Source organism: Danio rerio, chromosome 19 (assembly GCF_049306965.1).
Source record: "Danio rerio strain Tuebingen ecotype United States chromosome 19, GRCz12tu, whole genome shotgun sequence".
Taxonomy (NCBI): Eukaryota; Metazoa; Chordata; class Actinopteri; order Cypriniformes; family Danionidae; genus Danio; species Danio rerio.
In genome coordinates, this window is record NC_133194.1 from 2,192,501 (window position 1) to 2,217,182 (window position 24,682).

Genomic DNA, 24,682 nt, shown 5'->3' on the forward strand with positions numbered 1-24,682 from the left:
ATCAAGCTATACACACTCATATTACTGTAAACTGAAATCTGGTGAGCAAAATAATTATAATCTGCACATATCAAAATATCATAGTTTTTCATGTTTTTTCCAAAAATTATTATCTATTTGGAGAAAAAAAAGTCAAAAATCTGGTCATCCTAGTGCCTACATTAGTGCAGCAATTAGTTTTTGTCATTTTATTTTTCTTTTATTTATTTATTTACTTTTATGATTGTTACTATTATTATTATTATTATTATTATTATTATTATTTTAATTATTAAAGTTGTTCCCACCCCCCCACCCCCCATTTTTAAACATTAACGTCGAAATTAATTAGCAAACAAATAAAATTCAAATACAATTACAGCAAAAATAGATAAAAATATAGCAAAATGGAAAATATTTTTGATAATAATAAATAAATAAATAAATAAATAAATAAATAATAATAATTTAAAAAAAATTTGTATAAAATAAAAAATTAACTTTTTAAAAATATTTCAAATATAATAACCTACAGTGCATGATAATACAAAGCAATAATCTGATACATTTATAGTGGTCTTTTACATTAATATGAAACCAAATCATATTGGTGATCACAGTCAAACCTGCACAGATTGGCTCAGTGGTTAACACTGTGGCCCCACAGTAAGAGGGTCGCTGGTTCGAGTCCTTGCAGGGTCAGTTGGCATTTCTGTGTGGAGTTTGCATGTTCTCTCCGTGTTGGCGTGGGTTTCCTCTGGGAGCTCCGGTTTCCCCCACAGTCCAAACACATGCGCTATAGGGGAATTGATTAACTAAATTGGCTGTAGTCAACGAGTGTGTGTGTGTCAATGAGTGTGTATCGGTGTTTCCCAGTACTGGGTTGTGTCTGGAAAGGCATCCGCTGCTTAAAACATATGCTGGAATAGTTGGCGCTTCATTCCACTGTGGCGACCTCTGATAATAATAATAATAATGATAATAATAATTTTATTCATATAGCGACTTTCCAGAGCTCAAGGACACTTTACAAAATAAATAAAGGGACTAAGCTGAATGAAAATGAATGAATGAGTATGATGTACTGTATTTATTATAATATGAGAGTATGGAGAGTTTGGAGAGTGTGTGTTGTGCAGTCTGAAAGGCTCGTTCGAGACACTCTGCTGCTTCTTTCCTTCAGAGAAAAGCATTTCCTCTTTTCCTCAATCAAACACCAGAGCAGAGCTTTGCACGTCTCAGAAGCACACACCATTCCCACAAACCCTGAGTGCCAAATGAAGAGTCTGCCAGTGTTTCAGCTGACAGAGAGAAATATTACAGCTAAACACTCCTCCAAATCTGCAGCTTCAGCCTGCGGGACGAGCGTCTGCGTGTCAGATCTGCTCAGAGTCAATTAAACACTCTGAGAGAGCTCAGGACACAGGGAAAATCCACACACTGAGAAAACTAACACACACTGCAGGCAAAATCACAGCTTTTCAGTGCAATATGGAGATTTGGGGCTCTTCATGTTTTTTTTTTCAGTCTAATAGAAAGAAAAACAAACAAAATAAACACCAAAGTATACTAAATAAAGTGTCTTTTATTGAACTGATCCATTTTTGACTGTTTTCATTCATTCATTTTCTTTTTGGCTTAGTTCCATATTGATCAGGGGTCGCCACAGCGGAATGAACCATACATTAGGGCTGTTTATGCTAATGAGGGAGAGATGGTCACCAGTAGGCGGGGCTTTCCCCCTCTGATGACACGTACAAAGGCAGAATGTCAATCAAAGTGTTTCTGCAGACTGTTTTAGTCAAGTCTGATTATAAACACTTTGAATTACTAGAAACTTGCCCTGCAAATCTTCTTTTTTGGGAACACTTTAGCCTGTAGATTATATATAATACCAATAATTGCCTTTGTGACTGGTCAGTGGTCATATTTATTAATGTACTAAAGTAAGATGCTGTAAATGGAGATGTGAAAAGCAAATTAAAAAGCATCACTGAATGGAAAGTGGAGCGCAGTGCATTGTGGGATGCAGAATTCCACACAGCTGTGTTTCTGGCAGATGGAGAGGTTGATCTGGCTTTTCCATAGACACACACACACACACACACACACACACACACACACACACACACACACACACACACACACACACACACACACACACACACACACACACACACACACACACACACACACACACACATTTGCATACTAAACATTACTGTCTTTAAAAGCACTGTGTGATTGAGACCAGCAGCTTTGTGTGTGTGTGTGTGTGTGTGTGTGTGTGTGTGTGTGTGTGCGCGTGCCTGTGTGTGTGTGTGTACATGGGTTGAGAAAGGCAGTAAGAATTTAGAATTTTTGCAACGTTTTTAGCACATTATACTTTACAAAATACATTATTTTGAGGGAGAGAGGGAGATCAAACTAATCAGAAACATTATTACAAACCCTCTGAATGAATCAACAGGTGTGTATGTTATTTTTCATCATCTTTTATTAATCATATTACACTTCTTTTCTGTTTGTGTATGTATTTATTGAATTTCTGATAGTTTTGTTTCTCATTGTACAGTTGAAGTCAGAGTTATTAACCCTCATGGTCACTTCTAATTCTTTTACAATTTTCCGCCAAATGTTGTCCGCACATTTCTAACAGCTGCTTCTCACTCAGGGCTGTTTATGCTAATGAGGGAGAGATGGTCACTAGTGGGCGGGGCTTTCCCCCTCTGATGACACGTACAAAGGGAGAATGTCAATCAAAGTGTGTCTGCAGACGGCTTTATCAAGTCTGATTATAAACACTTTGAATTACTAGGAAATAAACATGTCTATGAAAGTAAACTTGCCTTGCATAAAAATAAATGAATACATTTGTACTATTAAAAACTGTTTAAACACCTTATTAATGTGATTTTTGCACAATAATTCCCCTTTAAAATCCATTAAGTTGTATGTCAGATGATAAAAAGCAAACTTGGCTCTGATTTTTGCCATTATTTAAGCTCTAAAAGGCAAATTAGGACAGACTGAAACTCCACCTCTCATTTCTGAGAGAGAGAGAGAAAGAGAGAGATAAAGAGAAAGAGAGAGAGAAAGCAAGAGGGAGAAAGTGAATGAGTGTGTGTGTGTGAGAGAGAGAGAGAGAGAGAGAGAGAGAGAGAGTCATGTGAAGGAGTCAGAGGGAAGAAAAGCGAGTTTATCAGTCTGACAGCAGCAGACGGAGAGAGCACACACACTCACACACACTCATGGACACACACACCAAGCGCTCTATCCTGGGACGCTCTAAATGCAGGATGCATCTCTTCAAGTTCTGCTTTGGAAAGACGGTAACTGAGCTTATTTAGAGAGCGATGGGTTTGTTTCGAGATGTTCTTCATGTAGTTTTCTGTTGTTGAGCTGTTTTTGATGCCTTCTGGAGCAGTAACTGCTGAGATGTTGACTTTCTCTGTGTTTTTGTTGCTGCTTTTTGTGGTCATGAGAGATCTGTCAATACAGAAGTGGATTTAATTTTTTTTATTTATGGAAAAATTTGTCGAATGTTTTTCTTCTGTCAATACAGAAATTTACTTTTTATTTATTGTTATTATTTTCCATAAATATGTATGTATATAAATGAGGTGTTTAAAAGTTATGGACATTTTTAAAATGAAAAACAAACAAACAAATTAAACGATACTCAATTAAAAAACCTGTTGAAAACATTGACGATTTAATTTTTAGAGTTTCAGAAAAGTCGTGCAAAATAATAGAGCATTACAGCAAGCATAATAATAATATAGCATTAAAAACATTAAACATTAAAGTAATTAATAAAATGGTGTATGTGTAATTATATGTATGTATTGTATGTGATATGTGTAATTGTTGTTTTTGTTATTAGTATGTATTTTCTGTGTGCAACTTTTTTTACTTTGCTCTTTTTAAAGTCTGAAAATTTTCTAAAGAGAAACAAATGCTGCTTACATTATATTTATAATAATTATTTTATCACTAGAGTATATTATTAACTTGTGTTTAGTGACAATTGACTCCTTAGATTAATTTCTATGCACAATTGAAAAAGAATACTATGAAAAAAGTTAACATTTTATTTTTATTGTTAATTATTATATTTTTGTTTATTTTTTATTATTGTTATTTATTATTATTATTATTATTATTTTAATATCATTATTGTTAATTATTGTTGTTGTTGTTGTTATTATTTTTTTATTTCATTATTATTGTTATTATTATTATTTTAATATTATTATTGTTTATTATTATTGTTGTTGTTATTTTTTTATTTCATTATTATTATTAATATTATTATTATTTTGTATTATTATTATTATTTTAATATTATTATTGTTTATTATTGTTGTTGTGATTATTATTTTTATTTTATTATTATTATTATTATTTTAATATTATTATTGTTTATTATTATTGTTGCAGTTTTAAGTATTTTTATTATTATTTCATTATTATTAGTATTATTATTATTTTAGTGTTGTTGTTATTATTATTGTTTATTATTATTATTATTATTATTTACTATTATTATTTTTATTGTTGTTGTTGTTGTTTGTTGTTATTATTATAATATTATTATTGTTGTTGTTGTTTATAATAATAATTATGATTATTATTATTATTGTTATTATTATTTTATTATAATTATTATCGTTATTATTATTATTTATTGGTATTATCGTTTTAATCTAGTAATCAATCACACATTTGAGTAGAAACGTACTGGAAATTCATCATTTGTGTGATGAGAGATTGTTTATGCTTGAGGAATGATGATGATGATGATGATGATGATGATGTAATCAGCTGAAGGTTTCTCTCATACATCTATGGCTGAGTGTTTTCCTAAATGCTGCTCTGTTTATGTGAGCTCTGGCTTGTGTTTGTCCAGAAGCCGGAGTCCAGGAACTCTCGCAGCAGCATCGACCGTGAGGACGCCGCTCTGCAGACCCCGGTGAGTTCCCAGCATGCCCTGCATGTGTCTGTGTGTTTATTTCTGCACTCAGGGAAATTCACATGAGCTGTTTCTCACTTCCTGTCAGTCTCACAGGCAAAACCACAACCTTCAACACTCAGAAGAGCACATTTACAACTCTTTACCTAAAGTTTGGTCCCAATTTATATTGTATTCGCTTACACTGTGTATATGGTGGTACATTTGTATTTATGATTCATTAAATACATTCATGTAATTGCATTTGTAATTCATTTCTATTACTACATCTTTAATTACACTGTTGGCCATCCCTTGCAACCTAATCCTGCCCATACCGCTCAAACCTTCCCATTTACTACCTTAACAACCCCACCAGTGTTCTGCAGTACATTATGAATACAGTAAGTACATTGTATTCGTTTTTTTGACGCAAGTACATACTGGTTAAAGCCATTTAATCTTCTATTTTAAGCTGCTTTGACACAATCTCCATTGTATAAGTGCTATAGAAATAAAGATGAATTGAATTAAGCTGGTGTCAATGTAGCCTGAGAGTCTGAGAGTAGACATAGCGGAGCAAGGGTAAATTACAGGGGCGTTCTGGGTGTTTTGTGAGTCAGAAGTGCCATCCTGATCTCTGACTGATCTAATGAGTGAAAAACAAGCTTCATCACTACAGACAGTCTGATCTACAGCTGTAATTACACACACACACACACACACACACACACACACACTAGACTCAATGGGTGAATCTTTTTTAGATTTGTGCTTGAAATATGCCTGGCTCTCCCACAAACTACCCACAATTCCACAGGGCCCTGGTGGGCAGCAGGAAGTCGGTCTGCATGAAAACCAGCGGGAGCTTATTTAACACTTGTTGTTTGTGATTGTGTTTTCTTTCAGATGGGAAAGCAGCACGTTTACCAGCCCGTGGGCAAAACCGGTATGAGCAATCTCACATTTATAACACTAGAAATATACAGCTCATGTGGGAAAATTAGTAAAACTTCTAATAATTAGCTTGTGGACTGATGTGACAGTTTTTATTTATTTATTGATTTTTTGCAATCATTTACAGCAGGTTTAATAATACAACATAAGACAGAATTATTAATAATTTATAAATAAGACAGAAATTACTGTCAAAACCACAACCTTTAACACTTAATTAATTAATTACTTGGAAATAAAACCCTGAAAATGGTGATTTTTAGAAAAGTCATGAATATTAATGAAATCTTTAATAGTTTTTACTGTTATTAACCTAATAAAAGGTCCAATAATATAACAAATACACTATTAAATTAAATAAAGTACTTTGTTTTGTTCATCTGAACCTGTAATTATGACTGATTCAAGACTGTTATTACTAGAAAGGTGTGCATCTTGTAATATAGTTTGTCAACTTTTTATTTATAACATTAATAATTCATGTGATATGTTTTGTGATGTTGCAGTATTTAAAATCTTAAATAGTAATTCTTTTTTCAATATCCACACTTTAAAGTTGCCATATGCTGCATTGGAATCAGAAGGTCCATAATTGACCATATATGGCTTGTGTGGTGAATATTAATGATTACATGCAAATGTTAAGGGCATGGCTCGTGAGTCTCGTCACAGTTTGTTTTGTCTTCTGATTGGCCCGTTGTCCACCGGGATTTTTTTACATGTAAATGAGGAAACAGTAATGTCTGAGACTCATAGTATGTGCATTTCCATATACTGATCTTTTATTATTCTAATATGCCTCGGAATATTCAGATTTCCCTCATAGGGCACTTTAAATATCTGATGTATAAATACAGATAAAAATGTAGCTGTTTTTTAAATGTCCATATTGGTTTTGTTTTAAATGTAAATGTTTTAATATAAATGCGTTGCTTACAGAATACAGGGAGCAATATGCTTCAATATTTAATTTGTGTTCAGTAACTTATTACTGTGCTAAAGAATCATTCTGCTTTTGCTTGAAAAAATGCACCAAACATTCTTTAAATGCTTTAAAATTTAATAATAATTCTATAATAAATAATTCTTACTAAAACACAATTATAATTAATTTCAACTTCATTTTCAATGTTTTGAGTTTGATCGAGTAAAACTTGGTGTATATTATTTACTCAATATGATGCATGTTTGGATGCACTAGTGGTTTTTCTGTGTTTTTAATTATTATTAATATTTTATGTTTTTTTTTATTTATTTACTTATTTACATTTTATTCTGTATTTTTGTTATCATTTGTATGAAAAATATTCTAGATTGTATAAATATTTTTGTTCTGTTTTGTGCTTATAAAAAACTTAGAAATAATATATATATATACACACAAACACATACACACACACACACAATTGAAGTCAGAATTATTCGCCCCCTTTTGATTTTTATTTTCTTTTTTAAATATTTCCCAAATGATGTTTAACAGAGCAATTAAATTTTCACAGTATGTCTGATAATATTTTTTCTTCTGGAAAAAGTCTTATTAGTTTTATTTTGGCTAGAATAAAAGCAGTTATTAATTTTTTTTAAAACCATTTTTGGGACAAAATGATTAGCCCCTTTCAGCTAGTTTTTTTTTCGATAACCTACAGGACAAACCATCATTATACAATATATATATATATATATATATATATATATATATATATATATATATATATATATATATATATATATAATATAAGTAACATTTGTTTCACTTTAGACATTTTCCAGGCTTTAAAAAATGCAATGTTCAAATGTACACACAGAAAATACATAATAATAATAATAACATTTGATATAAGATATTGATATTGATATAAGTTATAAAGTATAGTATCAGTTATAACACTGATCTTCTTCATGTCCTGCAGATCTTGTGGCTCCTCCAAAGAAACCTCCTCGTCCCGGAGCTCCAGCTCACCTGACTAACCTGAGCCCGGCCGACAGCTATAATGAGGGCGTCAAGGTACCAAACACCCACACACACACCCATAACGAACTAACACCCATCCCGCATGATGATAACGAGTTCTGAAGAGCCGCATGCTGATTGGCTGATGTGTTCTGCATGCTGCTCTCATCCACCAAACATCCTCCAGTTTCCCGCTCAAACACCCACATGTAGAGTTCACACACAGTTGATCTCCGTCAGCAGAAAACACTCAACGTTCAGCCAAACCTCAGAGAGAAAACACTCCGAGGAGCCGCGCTTGTGGGAAAATCCACGTCCATGTTGAGCTGGAAGACATTCTCGTACAGCAGAGGAAGAGAAAGGAGTTTCATTTAAATGTTGAAAAGATTTATTTAGGCATTAAAGTGACAGAACTTTGATTTTTTGCACATTAAAGTGTTTAGTTGCACAGGTAATAGCCATTAAATACATTGTCAAAATTATAGATTATTAATTAATCAACAATTATTTGATTATTATCCAGAACTAGAAAGACATTTTGTGAATTTCCACCTAGCAATATCTAGTTTTTGGATTGTGATATGCTATTTTAATCCATTTTAAAGGCGATTTTATCAGTAGTTAGCCAATATACAACTATCATAAAAAACAAACATCAACAAAAACTTATTTATTCAGCTTTCAGATCATATATAAACCTTTTTTCCAATTTTCCTCCTTTTATTTGTTCAAAACACTTTATTAAATAAGCTAAATGAAAAATTCTGCTAATTAGTTGTAAGTGAATAATTTAAGGGCTCCTATTATACTAAATTAACTTTTCTATATTGTTTGGACATAAACATGTGTTGGCAGTGTGTACAGATCCACACTATAATAATAAAAATCTATGCACTTTTATCATTTTAATCTCTATAAATCATAATCAGTGTCTCAAAACAGGTCGTCTGCAGAATCTGTATGTTATGACATCACAGTTCACAAAGCCCCGCCCATAACTGTTGATGGACGCATTATATAATGTATTATCCTGGACCGAACTGAATAAACTAAATTAGCCTTAGTGTATGTTTGTGAATGTGAGTGTGTGGGTGTTTCCCAGTACTGGGTTGCAGTTGGAAGGGAATCCGCTGTGTAAAACATATGTTGGATAAGTTGGCGGCTCATTCCCCTGTGGAAACCTCTTATTTATAAAGGGAGTAAGCCAAAAGAAAATGAATGAATGAATTAGCCTAGAACCCTCCCCGGGGAGGACTCAAAATGGTAAATTGTGGACACAATTTATAGGCTCCGCCCATTACTGTTAAAGAGCCACACCCATTGCTGCTAAGAAAAACTGAGAAGTAACAAAATAAATGTAAATCCTCAGTCATGTTTGTTTCCTCATATCTAATTCTGTATAGCAGAGATGTCAAAACTCCTCCCAGTTATGGAGCTCATTTGCATTTAAAAAGACACGCATGAAAACAGCTTCTTGCATAATGTAATCTATTTACTGGACTGTTCATTAATTACCATATATGGTCAGAAGGGAATTTATTTATAAGTGGGTGGAGTTTCACATGGGCTAGATTGTGAAGTCTTGTGTTCATCTGTGCAATGTGAACATCATAACAAAGATGTCAAAACTCCGCCCTGTTCTGAAAGGGGGTGGGGAATATAAGCTCATTTGCATTTAAAAAGACACACACAGCTTTTTTTTTATTTTTTTTTTTACTTGTACCCCAAAATTAGCATTTTCAACATGACATAATAAATAATCTGTAAGATATTTTGAGCTGTTAATGGGAACACCAAACATCTCTCATTTTTTGATGAGGTTTAATAGTTTTCTAAATTTCAGGTTTATTTAGCATATAATGAATATGTAATGAAGCTGTTTGTAGCTTTAGTTTCCTATAGGAATTATTAGTTGGTGGTCTCAGTTCTCCACACACACACACACATACACATACACACACACACACACACACACACACACACACACACACACACACTCGACTCTGGCAAGATTTTTGGAGAAAGCATGTTTATTTTCCCCCGTTGCTCTTACATAAGAGCTGAGCTTCGCCTGGCTCAGTGTTTTTGGTTTTCCTGTTTTCTTAACCTTCAGCTGATTCTCATGAGAAGCCCTTGAATATTCAGCTGGATTAAAGAGAGAGGAAAACACTCCAGTCCTTTCTCAGAACACACACTCAAGATTTTCTCTGAATATGGAGAGTGAAGAGCGATCACTGGTTCACACACAGCCTGTGATTCATCTGTTCACACAGCACGTGATAGAGGCAGATAGCAAATATTCCCAGATTATTTTTAGACTTTTTTTCATTCAGTTTTATTATAGTTCACTGATTTAAAAAAAAGACTTTTAAAATGAAATAAAAGTTTGATTAAATATTAATAAAGTTTTATATAACACATTTAATTTAATTAAAGTAACATTTCTCATTTCCATTTAGCTTAACTTGTACTTAAATCAGGGCTTAATTTAGGCACCTCAGTTTACCGATCCCCGTCCTTCTCCTTTCACTTTCCTTCACACCTCCTGGGTCCACCCGATCTTCACTTTCGTTTGTGAAAGGGCGGCATGAACACCGTGAGGTCATTTGCCTAGAGCACCAGTTGCACTTGCGCTGGTACTGACATGCACACTATAAAAGCTACTAATGCAAGCTGTAGTTCACTTAGATTGACCCAGCAATTTGGTGGTACAAATGTTTCGTTACCTCTTCCTCCTCAAGTAACATGCCGGATTTGTTACCCCAATCTGTTCCGGGATCTCGCAATTTACAAATTAATCACTGACTACAAAAAATATATATTAATATATATATATATATATATATTAGAGAGAGAGAGATATATATATATATATATATATATATATATATATATAAATTATTAAATCTAACTTGAAAAGATGTGCTTTAATTAATATTTGATCCTTTATTTCAGGTTTATTTAGCATGTAATGAGCTTTAGTTTCCTATAGGAGCTGTTAGTCAGGAGTCACAGTACTACACACACAGACAAACACACACACACACACACAAACACACACACACACACACACACACACTATAGATTTATTCATTCATTCATTCGGCTTAGTCCCTTTAGTCATTAGGGGTCACCACAGCAGAAGGAATCGCCAACTATTCCAGCGGATGCACTTCCAGCTGCAACCCAGTACTGGGAAACATCCATACACACTCATTTACTACGGCCAATTTAGTTCATCAATTCCCCTATAGCACATGTGTTTGGACTGTGGGGGAAACCGGAGCACCCGGAGGAAACCCATGCCAACACGGGGAGAACATGCAAACACAGAGATAACAACTGGCCCAGCTGGGACTTGAACCAGCGACCTTCTTACTGTAAGGTCACAATGCTAACCACTGAGCCACCGTGTCGCCCCAGAACTATAGGAGTGAGTGATATTAAAATAAGCTCTCCATCATTCCACTGTTTTTCCCTATCTCTTATGTAAGAGCTCATATTTCTCTCTTTTCCTCCTGGAGTTGTTGCTCTTCTGCTGAATTCTTGTGCAAATCCTGAAGCTTTGAAGATTCCAGAGTATTAGATCAAGTCTGATCTGTCAGGAGGCTGAAGTCATGAAGCGGGAGCTCTGCTCTGTGTGTGTTTCTCTTGGATGTGGACTTTGTTTGAGCTGAAAGATCACACACACACACACACACACACACACACTCGCGCACACACACTTGTCTCCTCTCTGTGCATGTGTTTATGAGTTGTTTTGTTTGCATTAATAATGTTGTGTTGTGTTTCTGCATCCCGCTCTTTCCTCTGCACGCTCTCCTGCTTTATGCTGCACTGTTGCACGTAGCCCTGGAGGGTAAGACCCCCGTGTGTGTGTGTGTGTTTATGTGTGTGTATGTATACATTTGCATGCTTGTGTGTGTGTGTGTTTGTGTGTGTCTGTGTGTTATTCACTGTATGAACACTGGTAACTGATCTGTTTAGTCAATTGCTGGTATTTTTTATTTACACTGATAATTAATACTCTAATATTTACTATATAATATTGCCAAGAATATAGCACAGCATGTTGTTATAGTAATATTTAGATGCTTAATATGATGAATGAAGTCTGGAGTCAGATAAAATTCCGAATTTCTTTCTTTATTTACTTTATTTTTTGTGTAAAGATGGTTTGAATGGAGGATAAATTGATTAAGAAGAAAATAATTGATCTTAAAAAGGCCTAAATTCACCAAAGTATTCACTTTAATCATTATAAACAGGTATTAATGGTTAAGTGTCTTTTTGTGGAGCCACATATAAATCAGGGTTTCTGCAGGTTTAACAAACTAAATTTAAGACTACTTTAAACATTTTTAAGACCATTATGAATGAAATTTTAGACTTATGAAGGGCTAAATGCTAAGGTTTGTTTTTCAAATGGGCCAGGTGGAAAAGACCTATAAAAAAAATGCCAAAAAATAATAATAATAAAATTATATATATATATATATATATATATATATATATATATATATATATATATATATATATATATATATATATATATATAATTTAATACATTTAACAATACAATAATACATTAATAATAAAAAGTAAAATATTTTAGATATTTCTTAGTAAAATATTTTAGATATTGTATAAAATCAAGCAAGCTTTTCTTGTATCCATACACTTTTTTCCCAACATAAACTTTCTTTTAAATATTTTTTAAAAATGAACAAATGTTAAAAACTAAAATAAACTCAATCTGTGCACAACAATCTGTCCAGGCCGGTGTCCTCAGCAGTAAATACACGGAGAACTTTTAAACAAATGTTACTGTAAGGAAAATAATTAAAGCATCATGATAAATATAGTTAAAAATGACCTAAAATTTAATAAAAAGATAAAAGTTTCACTGAGATGATTGTTGGTGATTGTATGGGTTTTGACCAGATTTGGCAGCAATACATGAACAAAGGAACATTTTGACCTGCTTAAAAAAAGGCGTAAGACCTACAACACAACATTTCAGTAAATTTAAGACTTTTTAAGGCCTAAAAATTTGGATTTTGAGATGTAAGATATTAAGACCCTGCAGAAACCCTGATAAATGCATCCTTAAATGTTCAATAAAACAAAGAAGTCATTTTTAAAAAGAGCTAAACAAAATTCGTCAAACAACAACAACAGCAGCAGTGCATGTTAGATCTACAGCTGAAGGCAAAATTATTATGAAATTTTAATTCTTCAAATATTTCCCAAACGCTGTTGAGCAGAGCCATTTCCACTGAATTTCCCTTTATATTTAGTCTTCTGGAGAAAGTCTGATCTCAAAACGAATTACAATTTCACAGGAAAGCAAATAGAAAAGCTCATCAAATGTGACATTTTATATTCATGATTTGCACGTCTGGGAAAGTCATTAGAATGAGCACAGATTTTCTATAAATGTGCATATTAACATATTAAATATATGACATCAGCTTTTTAATGCTTGAGTTGTTTCATTATTGGTCTTTTTTAAATGCTAATGTTAAGTTTTTACTCCTGTATCATCTTTTTAATTGAATAATACAAATCTGACCAAGTACAAAAACTAATCCAGCAACCTTCACTATCTGGAAAACTGTGTGTGTGTTTGAGTGCGTGCGTGTGTGTGTTGTTTCTGGAGTAAAGCTGTGCTGCCATCTGCTGTCATAATGAAGTGCTGCACTCTGTGTGTGTGTGTTCAGCTTCAGCCTCAGGAGATCAGTCCTCCTCCGACAGCCAATCTGGACCGCTCGAATGATAAAGTGTATGAGAATGTGACGGGGCTGGTGAAGGCCGTGATCGAGATGTCCAGCCGCATTCAGCCCGCGCTGCCAGAGGAGTACGTGCCCATGGTCAAGGTGAGCCCCATGGGAGAACATCACTTCAGTCTGATAATACTCAATACAATATATATTAATCATGAACGTGCATATAGACACTTAAAAATAGATGAACAACCACTAATATAACAATCTGAAGAACAGAACAACCTTCTTAACAGCAGCAAGTGATGATTGAATTGGTGATTTAATGGTAATCTTTACATGTTGATCTGACACACTGAGATGTTGAATACTATATGCATAATACTGAATATTTACAGTGCAGCACTTTGTTAACTGTACATACAGCTTAGTTAGTTAACATTTGATAATTATACAGATCTCGATGAAAACTGCTCGTTTAATAGTCTTTGGTGATGTCACTTTAGTTAATTCCTCATAACTCATTAAGTCATAATTGTGGATTTAATTAAATAGAGTTCATATCTAATGTAAAGCCAACATACTGATGTTTACTAATGAGACTTGTTCATACGTAATAAAGTGTTACCTGTTGAACTTGATCATCCTCTTGCACTGTAATTTTTGTTTACATTTATGAACATGTAAATATAATGAAGCAACTTTTTAGGTCGGTACTGTGACAACATCGTATATATCATGGTGAAAACTTTAGCAAATAATCACAAACAAGAAAATCTGATACCATCATAGTCTGAAGTGTGTGTGTGTGTGTGTGTGTGTGTGTGTGTGTGTGTGTGTGTGTGTGTGTGTGTGTGTGTGTGTGTGTGTGTGTGTGTGTGTGTGTGTGTGTGTGTGTGTGCGCTCTTTCTGTCAGGATGTTGGTCTGGCTCTCAGGACTCTGCTGGCGACGGTGGACGAGACTATACCAGTGTTACCAGCACACACACATCGAGAGGTCAGAACACACACACACGCACGCACTGATTTACTGCTTCATTAAAATATAATACAGCCTACATACAGTTCATACACATTTATTGCATTGTTTATTTTTGCATCAATCAAACAAATAATAATCCTATATTTGTACTGTGTAATTATAGTTGTGTGTTACTTGCATTAATTATTAATCAATGGTAAAAAAAAATTATGGATCAGTTATTAATCATAATTATTAAATCAGAAATGCGCTAACAAAAATATCTTGCTAGTCTGCGTTTCAGCACACTATTAACCATCGCTTTGATATTTATATTTATTACATCTTATTAATATCTGCATTCATAAAATGTTTGATTTTATTCTTATAGTTTAATTTCTATTTAAAACTGTTCAGTCTGTATTTATCCACAAACATTTAAGAGTTCACACTTAGATATGCTTGCCGTTAATAGCAAGTTTAGCATGTTGTCCAGGGAGAGAACCCTGAGCTCGGAGATACTTGAGCCCAAGGCTCCCGCCCGGTCAATAGGCATATAAGGGGATGCGAGATCAGGTAGGTCTCGAGAGCTCCCCAGGAGATGGGTGGAAGAGGGGATTCTTCCGAAAATGACGATCGAGCAGTAGAGAGAAAACAATCCACGCTTGGATCACTCTGATGATATTATTACTGATACAGATGAGCAGCCAGTCGTACATAATCACATCACGTGCTCCTCTCGAAATTAGTTTGTGAAACTTCTCTTGATATTTTCTAGAAGTTAACGCTCATTTATTGCATTATTTGCTTTTGCATCAGTCACCTGAAAACTGTCTAAATATATCTGTGCATCACATGCATTAATTATAATATTACATCATTATTAACTATAAAGTGTCTAAATAAAAAATCATTTATAAATCACGTATAGTATTTAGAGGAATTTATGTTTTTACATCAGAAATGGGCAAACAAACATTGCATCCTTGTCTGTTTCGTAACACTATTAACCATTATTGTGTAATAATCAGATTATTTACATCTTATTAATAACTGCGTTTATAGAATTTCTGATTTTATTCATAGTTTAATTTCTAAGTTACTCACAAAAACAGTTTAGTCTGTATTTATGCCACAAATATTTGATATTTTCTAAAGTTAACGCTCATTTATTGCATTATTTGCTTTTGCATCAGTCACCTGAAACTGTCTAAATATAGTTGTGCATCACATGCATTAATTATAATTATTTTACATAATTATTAATCAGCTATAAAGTGTCTAAATAAATCTTTTATAAATCATGTATATAATTTAGGATTGATGCTTTTACGTCAGAAATGCGCTAACAAACATTTTTGCGTTTCATAAGACAATTAACCATTGTTGTGTAATAATCAGATAAATTACGTCTTATTAATAACTGCATTCACAGAATTTCTGATTTTATTCTTATGGTTTCATATCTGAATTACACACACAACCGTAAATGTATCGCAGGACTATTTTTGCCTCATTAAATATGCAGCAGTGTAATAAGTGTAATGTTGTAACACATGGTGAGTTTGTTTTATTGTGAACTTATTTCTGAGACAAATCTATTTTTGCTTTATTAAATATGTAGAATAGTCTAATAATTAATTTAAAAACTATTTAATTTACATATGTTTAGACTTTTTTGTGCAAGTTTGAAAGAGTGCATGTAAATAAACATGCTTAAGACTGATTGCGCGCTGATTGCGGCAGGATGCTTTAAAAAGAAAACTCCAGATTAAATGTATGAATTAGGTTTATTTTACTTGCACATTTAAACACGTGTTAATAAACAAAGAGTATGGCATGCCTTACTGAAGACTGATTTATAGACAGTTTACATGTTTATGTACATGTATGGGTTAAAGGAAATATATTTCCTGCTTCTTCATACCTTGTTTTGCCTTCAGATCGCTTAAAATAAGTTTTAAAATCACTCTGAATAAGTCATTACAAATGTTATCAGTGCTTATTAACAGCAGCTGTCATGGTTGTCTGGTGATGAGATCCGTCCTCTGTAGGCTCGATCGTCTCATTTCAAAACACTCGGTTCAGACTGTGTGGACTTTGAAGGACTCTCCTTTAAAGTCTCTGAAATAAGACACGGCTATCGTCAGTCATTGCAGTTCTGCTGTGTGTGTGTGTGTGTGTGTTTCCTCAGATTGAGATGGCGCAGAAGCTGCTGAACTCTGACCTGGCGGAGTTGATCAGTAAGATGCGTCTGGCGCAGCAGTACATGCTGACCAGCCTCCAGCAGGACTACAAGAAGCAGATGCTGACGGCGGCTCACGCGCTCGCTGTGGATGCCAAAAACCTGCTGGACGTCATCGACCAGGCCCGACTCAAGATGAGCCACCGCACACACTGAGACCTCCACACTGGCTGGATCATCACGGAGGAACATCACTCTTAAAGAGACACACTTCACCCAAACATCTGATCAGTATTAATGAGTTGAAGAATGCTGGAAACTGGCTGCCATTAGCTGTTTCTATCCAAAGATGAGAAGTAGATGCATGCGCAAAACTGCAATATTGCATAAAACAAGCGAATATAGCAGAAAAAGAGAGCTGGATCATCACTTCCTGATCAACATGCTCAAATATCTGTCAGAGGAGTTAGTTTGATGCGTTGGTATTCGCCACTGTGGTGTTTCTTCTCTAATAAATAAGTTGCACCTCAGAAACGCAATGAATGCGGTGGCTTTTGGAGGCGTGAGATGGGAGCACAGACAGATGCTGGAGGGAAGAATAATAATACTGAAGCACTGTGATGACGGAGGGCTGAGGTAGAGATCTGCGCGGGACTAAATTTTGAATCCCGCTCCCGCCCGCCAAGTTTTAGCCCGAACCCGACCGCTCCCCGTTTGCTGTTATATCAACTCAAAGGCTTGTAATACCATGTATCAAGTACCAATGTAATACCAAAAGGTTTTATATAAAGTTATATAAATACTGAGTTGCGTCAGCTCCGGGCCGCAGTGCACGTTACTCTCGGGCCGATTCCGTCGCGGATGCGGCAGCGTCGGCTCACTTACAGCCGCTGCATCTGGCCCGATTGATTGTGAGTCCACAAGCATCCGGAGTACGGCAGCCGATGCCGGGCTGAGTGGTAAGTCTCCGGCAGGCGAGAATCTAGCCGGAACTGGCCCGAGTGTATTTTGCTATCTGGGAAAGCTCTCTCTCTCTCATTCGCGCTCCCGTCCCAAATTAAACCCGTTACCGACCGCTCCCGCGATTTATTCAGATATTTATTCCCGCGCCGCAGAAATCTGGTCGGGTCCTGCGGCGCCCGCGGGACAGCCGTGGGAATGCAGACCTCTAGGCTGAGGCCTTTTACAATCAGCACAACAACATTTCACATCTGCAACAATGGAAAGCTGGAAACATGTAGAGCCGCGGTCACGGTAGAGTTTGATCGTGCAAAATCAGTTCTATGGTGCTGTGAAAAGGGGCGGGATTAAACAAGATGATTAGACATTTTAAGTGAGTGATTGGTCCATATAAATTTCACTGAACTTTGCAACGCAGCAAACTGCGAAACCTGTTGCACGAGCTTGTGTTTCCAGTCTGTCCCATTCACATTGTATGAATGGAAGTCTATGGGGAGAAAAGTGCAGTGTGACCGCGGCTTAAAGCTGCAAACCAACATTAACAAAGCAAAGTCCCTGAAACGCACATTTATAGCATCACATCATCTGAGAAAACTAAAATCACATCACTTTATTAATGTATGATGAAGTTTATTCGCTAAATGTGTTTCCGTCGTTGTTTATCCACATGTTTTGTCCATATAGGATACGCTTTGCTTGTTTTTTTTTAAATGCAATATTCCAAAATGCGCATAAAAAGTGTAATGACAACGGCAAGACGACAAACATGTTGCTTTATTTCAAGATTAATCAAATTTCAACTAAATTAGTTCATTTTTAGCTCGTCAGTTTGATTGATGTAAGGTAAGAAGTTCATATTATTCGACAACAAAAAAAGAAGGCAAGATTTCTTTTTTACAGTGTAGGTGTTTGGAAACAGCGACTGACTCCCATAATAGAAAATCAAAATGATTGGATGGTAATTAATGGCAACCAGTTTCAAAAGCTCTTCAAACTAGATGAAGAAACTCATACAGGGGTCTGTTCTTTGTACGTGGATTACTCCGTTAGCTGAATTTGGTTATTGACAATTTGATCCAGGATTGTTTCGTTCTTCAAAACTCATCTGAGAGTGGCGTCATAACAGCTCAAACCTGCTCAGGAGCAGCAGCTTATTTTATATCAGCAGGATCAGATCAGGTCATTTCAAGCAATTCTAATACAGAAAGTGTGTACCGAATGCTCAGATTTTCTTACAGTAGTTCTATACACTTGAGATAGTAAAATAATAGATAGTTTCAGTTTAAAGTTAAAAATATATAAATAAAACTGCAATCTGCACTGTTATGGGGTGGTTCTCCCCAAGGGTTTTAAAGAGTGTTTATTAATATGGACTTTAGATACTAACATGTACTATTTTAAGGCACAAACCCAGCTTTAGTACAATGTGTGTATAACAGCAGACGTGCACAACTTTTTTTTTTTTTTTTTAAGGAATACATTATGCAGTCATATTTTGACAGCTAATATGCTGAATCAACAATGAGTTGATGCTCCACAAAAGTTGCAGACACCTTTACCAATATTAAAATGTTTATTTATTTAATGTAAAATTTATTTTAACAGCCAGCTGTGCTTTATGCAGATTAAGAAACTTGACTAGGCCTGGGCTACTATATTGGAGAAAATCTGCTCAATGTAAAACTAAGAACATACTGATTAAATACTGAAAGTGCAGCACATAACAAATGAAGTTATTGCATATCATATTGAACACACCGTTTACTACGAATTAAGTAATTTTGCTCATGTGGACCATTAAATATTGATCAGATGATGTCATTACAGTCAGCCAATCGTTGCATTGATGATCATGAGTTCTATTTAACACATATTGATCTCAGATCAGTTCATCCAGACATTTTAATCTGATTTGCAAGCTTGTCTGAAGAACCAAATTAGCCTGAGATCAGTTATCAAGATTAAAACCCATCTTAAATCATTTAAGCAAGGTATGAAGAACAGAGCCCTGGTTTAGGAAGAGTGAATATCACTGATGTGTGTGTGTGGCGTCTCTTTAAGAGACTCTTCAGGATGTGCTGGACTGAAGACTCTTATCTCTCTTGTTTAACCGTTCGTTGATTTGATATATCCAGAAATGAAGTTGGTCTTCGTGGTCTTACTCAAACCTGCAACTGGAAGATTCTCCAATAACCCAAAGGCTCGTCAAGAGACTAGTGTTTTCTAGGTGCTGATCTTCAGTTTTTAAGCTGCATCCTCCTGAAATCTTCCTCTGGAGTTGGCTCAGGACTCGTGTACAGACTCAAGCCAAACAGTCATATTGAACATATTTTTGAAGAGATCACAGCTATAGTATGAAGAGCAGAACGTTCTGCCGGGACTGAAGTCAATAGTCACATATCAGGCACTTGAAGCACATCTTGGTAAATGGTTATAATCAGAGCTGCCTTCTCATTTCATCAACCCGTTTCTCCTCTGTACAGTTATTTTTTACCACACTAAGGGTGTAAGGAGCCCCGTTGAGTTTGGACTAGATTTTCTTTGTGTACAGAACAATCGTGAAATCCATTTCTTTTGTCATTGATATAAATTATTCTCAGGAAGAAGCAACTGTACAGATCTTTTAACTAATAAAATGGTATCTTTATCACTGTGGGTCTGTAGTCTGGTTTCTGCTGGAGTTAACCCTACTGAATTAACCTTTTAATGTCTTACAGCATCAAAAATTAAAATTCAATTCTGTAGTTCATCATTTTAATAATTATCAAAGGGAAAAAGTCTACTTAAAGTCAAAAATGCTGAATGATGCCTTTAGAAATGCTCATCATTTTCAGCACCAAGTAAACTTCAGATTCACTTTATGGAATACTATACAGCAGATTGGGAAAAATGTTTGCTATTAAATTACTATGTGCATGAGGTCATTTCATTATGCAATAAAATTTCGCTTTTTTTCTCCCTTCAATATTTACCAAACATCTGTTGTTTTAATTCTCTGTAAAGAAAATGACATTGCTTAGAGCAGTGGTTCTCAAACTGTGGTATGTGTACGACTAGTGGTACGTGGAGGAATCTCCCAATAATTAAAGTAAACACTTTTAACCCTTTAATGTGTAAAATTATACTTTGTGTGTTTTTCCAAAACTTTTTTCAGGTCTGGAAAACGTCATGTCAAAATTCAATGACTTTTCCAGGTTTTCCGTATGACCCCTGCATTAGCCGCTCACTGGAAGTATACGAGTATGGGAAGAAACACTCGCTCTGCATATGCCCTATTGCATTCTGTTGCATTGTTTGGCATGTTTTATTCATTCATTACTCAATTGTGCTTTGGTTTATTCATTATATACCATTTATAAGTTGTTAAGTCATATATTATCAAGTTATATTTAAGGCACTACACAAAACAAATGTATAATTGTTATTAATGTCATTAAACACCAATCAATCTGCATTTTTCAGTTTTAAAATTAAGACCTTCAGCACTGGTGCATTGAATACTAAAGCCCAAAGCCGTGTCCAGTAATGAGACGAACATCACTTACAGTTTCTATGTGTTTTTTTATTAAAAGAGCTGTTTTAGTCGAACAGACCGAAGCCCATGTCGTCATCAGACTCCTCAGACTCTTCTTTCTTTTCCTCTTTCTTCTCCTCCTCCTTGGCTGTAATGCAAACAGATAAAAGATTTTAAATCAATCATCCTCAGATTTAATGCACGCACTGTAACAAGTCAAACATGGCCTTCATTCTATAACGCTTTCAAAATCTTGCATTCATCTCAGATCAAACCCAAGTTTCTGGATGGTTACAACAAAAACAAGTTTATGGATATTTGGTGTGGGGAAAGCTGTAGGCAATGAGTAAATCATGCATTACAAATGTAATAGTATTAAAACTCACTGCAATCGATAGAGTATGTACTTAATAAAACATTGCTAATGGTTTTTAAATGGGGTTCTGAAGTATTTGACATTTACAGTACTGACCATCAAGCATCCCAATTGAATAATTCAGAAATCAACTGCTGAGTAATGGGTTGGGCTGTTTAACAAGATTTAAAATCTGAAGCGAAAATTGTTGTGAAAAGTGTTGCTGAGATGCACAGATGTACTGCTTTCATTGGAAAACCCAGTCAGATAGTTTAATGCAGCTAATTCAATATGAACTTGCTTAAGCTGTAGTAAAATCAGTAGCATATATGACAACATGCCTGAAAAACATCAGTCTTAGCTGCATGATTACTCGCATCATATTATAAAAAATATGAAGAGATGAAGACAACCCCTTCAGGCTATTTCTTTTAATAATTTGTATTTTAGGCTTTCCCAGAGAGAGCACTCTTCACTTTCAGAATCTGTTTTAGGGTTGTTTAGAAGAAGGTGCTACTCAATGTCAGCTTGCACATCATTAAATGTATAGTAACAGATGATGGGTGATGTTTACCTGGAGCGTCTCCACCTGCAGGAGCAGCAGCACCAGCAGCGGCAGCAGGAGCAGCTCCACCTCCTGCTCCAACATTACAGATCAGACTGCCGATGTCCACGCTGGCCAGAGCCTGAACACAAGACACATCCCATCAGACTCGAAACAATTAAGCTGCTGTACAGCGCGAGGGCTTAATTCAAGAGCAATTCTCTGCACAGCAGTTTTTAACAGTCACATGTATATAGAAACGTTTAGGATGATTCAATTCATAGTTTATATTTGTTTGCATGCCTATTTGGTTAACAATTTCATATTTTAACATGCATTAAACATGCATAAAATCTGAGTCTTGAATCATACCATCAAGATGCTCTACAGCAGGGGTGTCCAAACTCGGTGCTGGAGGGCCTGCAGAGTTTAGCCCCAACTTCCTTCAACACACCTGCCTGGATGTTTCTAGTATACCTAGAAAGAGCTTGATAAGCTTGTTCAGGTGTGTTTAATTGGGGTTGGAACTAAAATGTGCAGGACACCAGCCATCCAAGACTGAGTTCGAGCACCCCTGCACTACAGCATGAGGACTTAATGATGGAAGGCATTCACATTTATCTCTCCATCATCCTCCTGTCAGATGTGAAATAAACTTGCCTTAGCGAAGAGACCAGGCCAGAAGGGTTCGATGGTCACACCGGCAGCCTTGATCAGAGCGTTCAGCTTGTCCTCCTGAAAAACACATTCAGAGAGAGTTCATATCAGTGCATCAACTCATTTAATGCAAATACTGTGCAAGACAATAGCAGCGATCAGATCAAAGCAGCAAAATTATTTGTAAGGTTATGGTTTTTGAGATGCTACAATAATATTTGTAGGTCATTACGCCCCCGAACATGCTTTAAATTCACCTCTAATAGTCTCATTCACTTGTTGGTGAAAGTTTTGATTGTGATGTTTGTTATTAGAATATACACTGAGTTATTAAAACAACATCAGAAAAATAATTAATTGGCTAAGTGCAAATCATGCAGCGTATAATTAGACCATTTCAATGTGGTTATGTCATTGGCCCGTGAACATTTCCTGCTTATCAAACCATTTCATAACTGTAACAGGCAGGTCAATCATAACTTAATGTTAAAGCAGCTATCATAACTATCAATTTTGAGTTCTTGAAAGCTATACAAATTTAAAATGCAAAACTGAAAACATGTTGGAACCTTATTTTTTTGTTTACATACCTCAAAATGGTCTACATGTTTTATCTTGATAGACTACTTGGACATGGACTATAACTATTTTTTATGCATTGTAAAGAATTGAAGTACTTGATTATGGTCTTATTCAGCAAATAACAAGATATAAATCTCAACGAATAAGCTACATTGGTGCAGTTATTCAACTAAAAACTGTCAATAAAAAAAAAACCTGTAAACAATCTCCACAACTAAGATGAATGAACTACACACGTACTTTTCACAACATCATTAATTGAGTCTTGCTTTAAGGTGTAAAAAGAATAAACTTTTAAAAGACAGTCTAAAGCTTAAATATTTACACTTTTTTACATGACCATGATAACTAATGCATGCTTATTTAGGAAATACTGTATTAATGAATACCAGCACATGTCAACTGACCAACTTATCTAGTCTTTAGCCTACTAGCTAAAGTGCTAATGTGTCATTAGCATGATACAGGGATGCTAACTTACCAGGTGCTGATAGCTAGTACGTTCAGTTATGCGTGTTTACAGCCACAATGTGAACATTTATCTGAAGTATTTAAGCCGTACAGGATAACGACAGGAAGCGCGCGAAAATGTGCTATAACGTGCTTACTGCTATTCACACAAACACAGCGACTTAACTATCTAATAACACACCAAACATGTGATGTAATTGAACTAGCAAACGCAGAAATACTAAATTAGCACAAAAATCAGGGTAGCATGCGAGAACCGTAGCGGTTGAGTCCCGGATGTTCACGTTTCGCCGGTTAGGAGCTCAACACTCACCGTGACGGTAACTTCATCGTCGTGGAGGATCAGAGCGGAGTAAATACAGGCGAGTTCGGACACAGATGCCATCGTTCTTTCGGTAGGTTAAGTTTTTTGGTGCGGATGGGCAAATTTGACGGTGCTAGTCGCCGGATTGAAGGCCTTAGCTTCGGGAGAAGAACCGAGCACCTCAAATGCTGCGATCTCAGTAAACGGAAAGGGCCGGAAAAGGGTGGAGCGAAGACTTATATAGACTTGTGCGTCACTTCAGTGGGCGAGACAAGTGAAGAAAACAAAAGCTGTGATTGGTTCGTTTGTGATGTCAGTTATTCGCTGTGTATATGTGCTCACGACAGCGCTGACTAGTGAATGAATTAATGAATAAATGAGTATATAAATATATAAATTTAAAATCATATTTAAAATCGTTTACGTGACTGTACTCGGTATTTTATTAGACTTTTGCTTTACTTTGTAATATTAGTGAGGAGCCTTTTAATCTATGGTACTTGTACCGAAGTATAGAATACCAGTAATATTAAGTAGCTATCTATTTTATTATTTATTTATATATCAAATTCCATGATACTG

At 35.3% G+C, this 24,682-nt stretch overlaps 2 protein-coding genes across 2 annotated transcripts in view; one reads left to right on the forward strand and one right to left on the reverse strand.

Moving 5' to 3' along the window:
- Nucleotides 1-17,442, forward strand: part of ptk2aa (protein tyrosine kinase 2aa) — a gene marked incomplete at its 3' end in the record, with an annotated part of 106,583 nt that extends 89,141 nt beyond the window's left edge. The window contains 7 exon segments of the mRNA NM_198819.1: nucleotides 4,892-4,954; nucleotides 5,843-5,882; nucleotides 7,801-7,895; nucleotides 11,692-11,700; nucleotides 13,565-13,720; nucleotides 14,484-14,564; nucleotides 16,723-17,442. Coding sequence (NP_942114.1) covers nucleotides 4,892-4,954; nucleotides 5,843-5,882; nucleotides 7,801-7,895; nucleotides 11,692-11,700; nucleotides 13,565-13,720; nucleotides 14,484-14,564; nucleotides 16,723-16,929 — 651 coding nt within the window.
- Nucleotides 17,443-21,217: 3,775 nt separating this feature from the next.
- On the reverse strand, nucleotides 21,218-24,299 carry rplp1 (ribosomal protein lateral stalk subunit P1). Its single transcript, NM_200029.1, has 4 exons — nucleotides 24,110-24,299; nucleotides 22,747-22,821; nucleotides 22,117-22,228; nucleotides 21,218-21,335 (listed from the first exon to the last, which is right to left on the reverse strand). Exons 1-4 carry the CDS (start codon nucleotides 24,179-24,181, stop codon nucleotides 21,253-21,255), a joined length of 342 nt encoding a protein of 113 aa, NP_956323.1. The 5' UTR covers nucleotides 24,182-24,299; the 3' UTR covers nucleotides 21,218-21,252.
- Nucleotides 24,300-24,682: the final 383 nt, after the last annotated feature.

Bases quoted from the DNA above. Each gene is read 5' to 3' on its own strand.
- rplp1 (NM_200029.1), bottom strand. From the start codon at position 24,181: ATGGCATCTGTGTCCGAACTCGCCTGTATTTACTCCGCTCTGATCCTC. The intron at 22,822-24,109 runs GTGAGTGTTGAG...TGTGTTTTTCAG, and splicing joins ACGATGAAGTTACCGTCACG to GAGGACAAGCTGAACGCTCT. The intron at 21,336-22,116 runs GTAAACATCACC...TTTGCATTACAG, and splicing joins TGCAGGTGGAGACGCTCCAG to CCAAGGAGGAGGAGAAGAAA.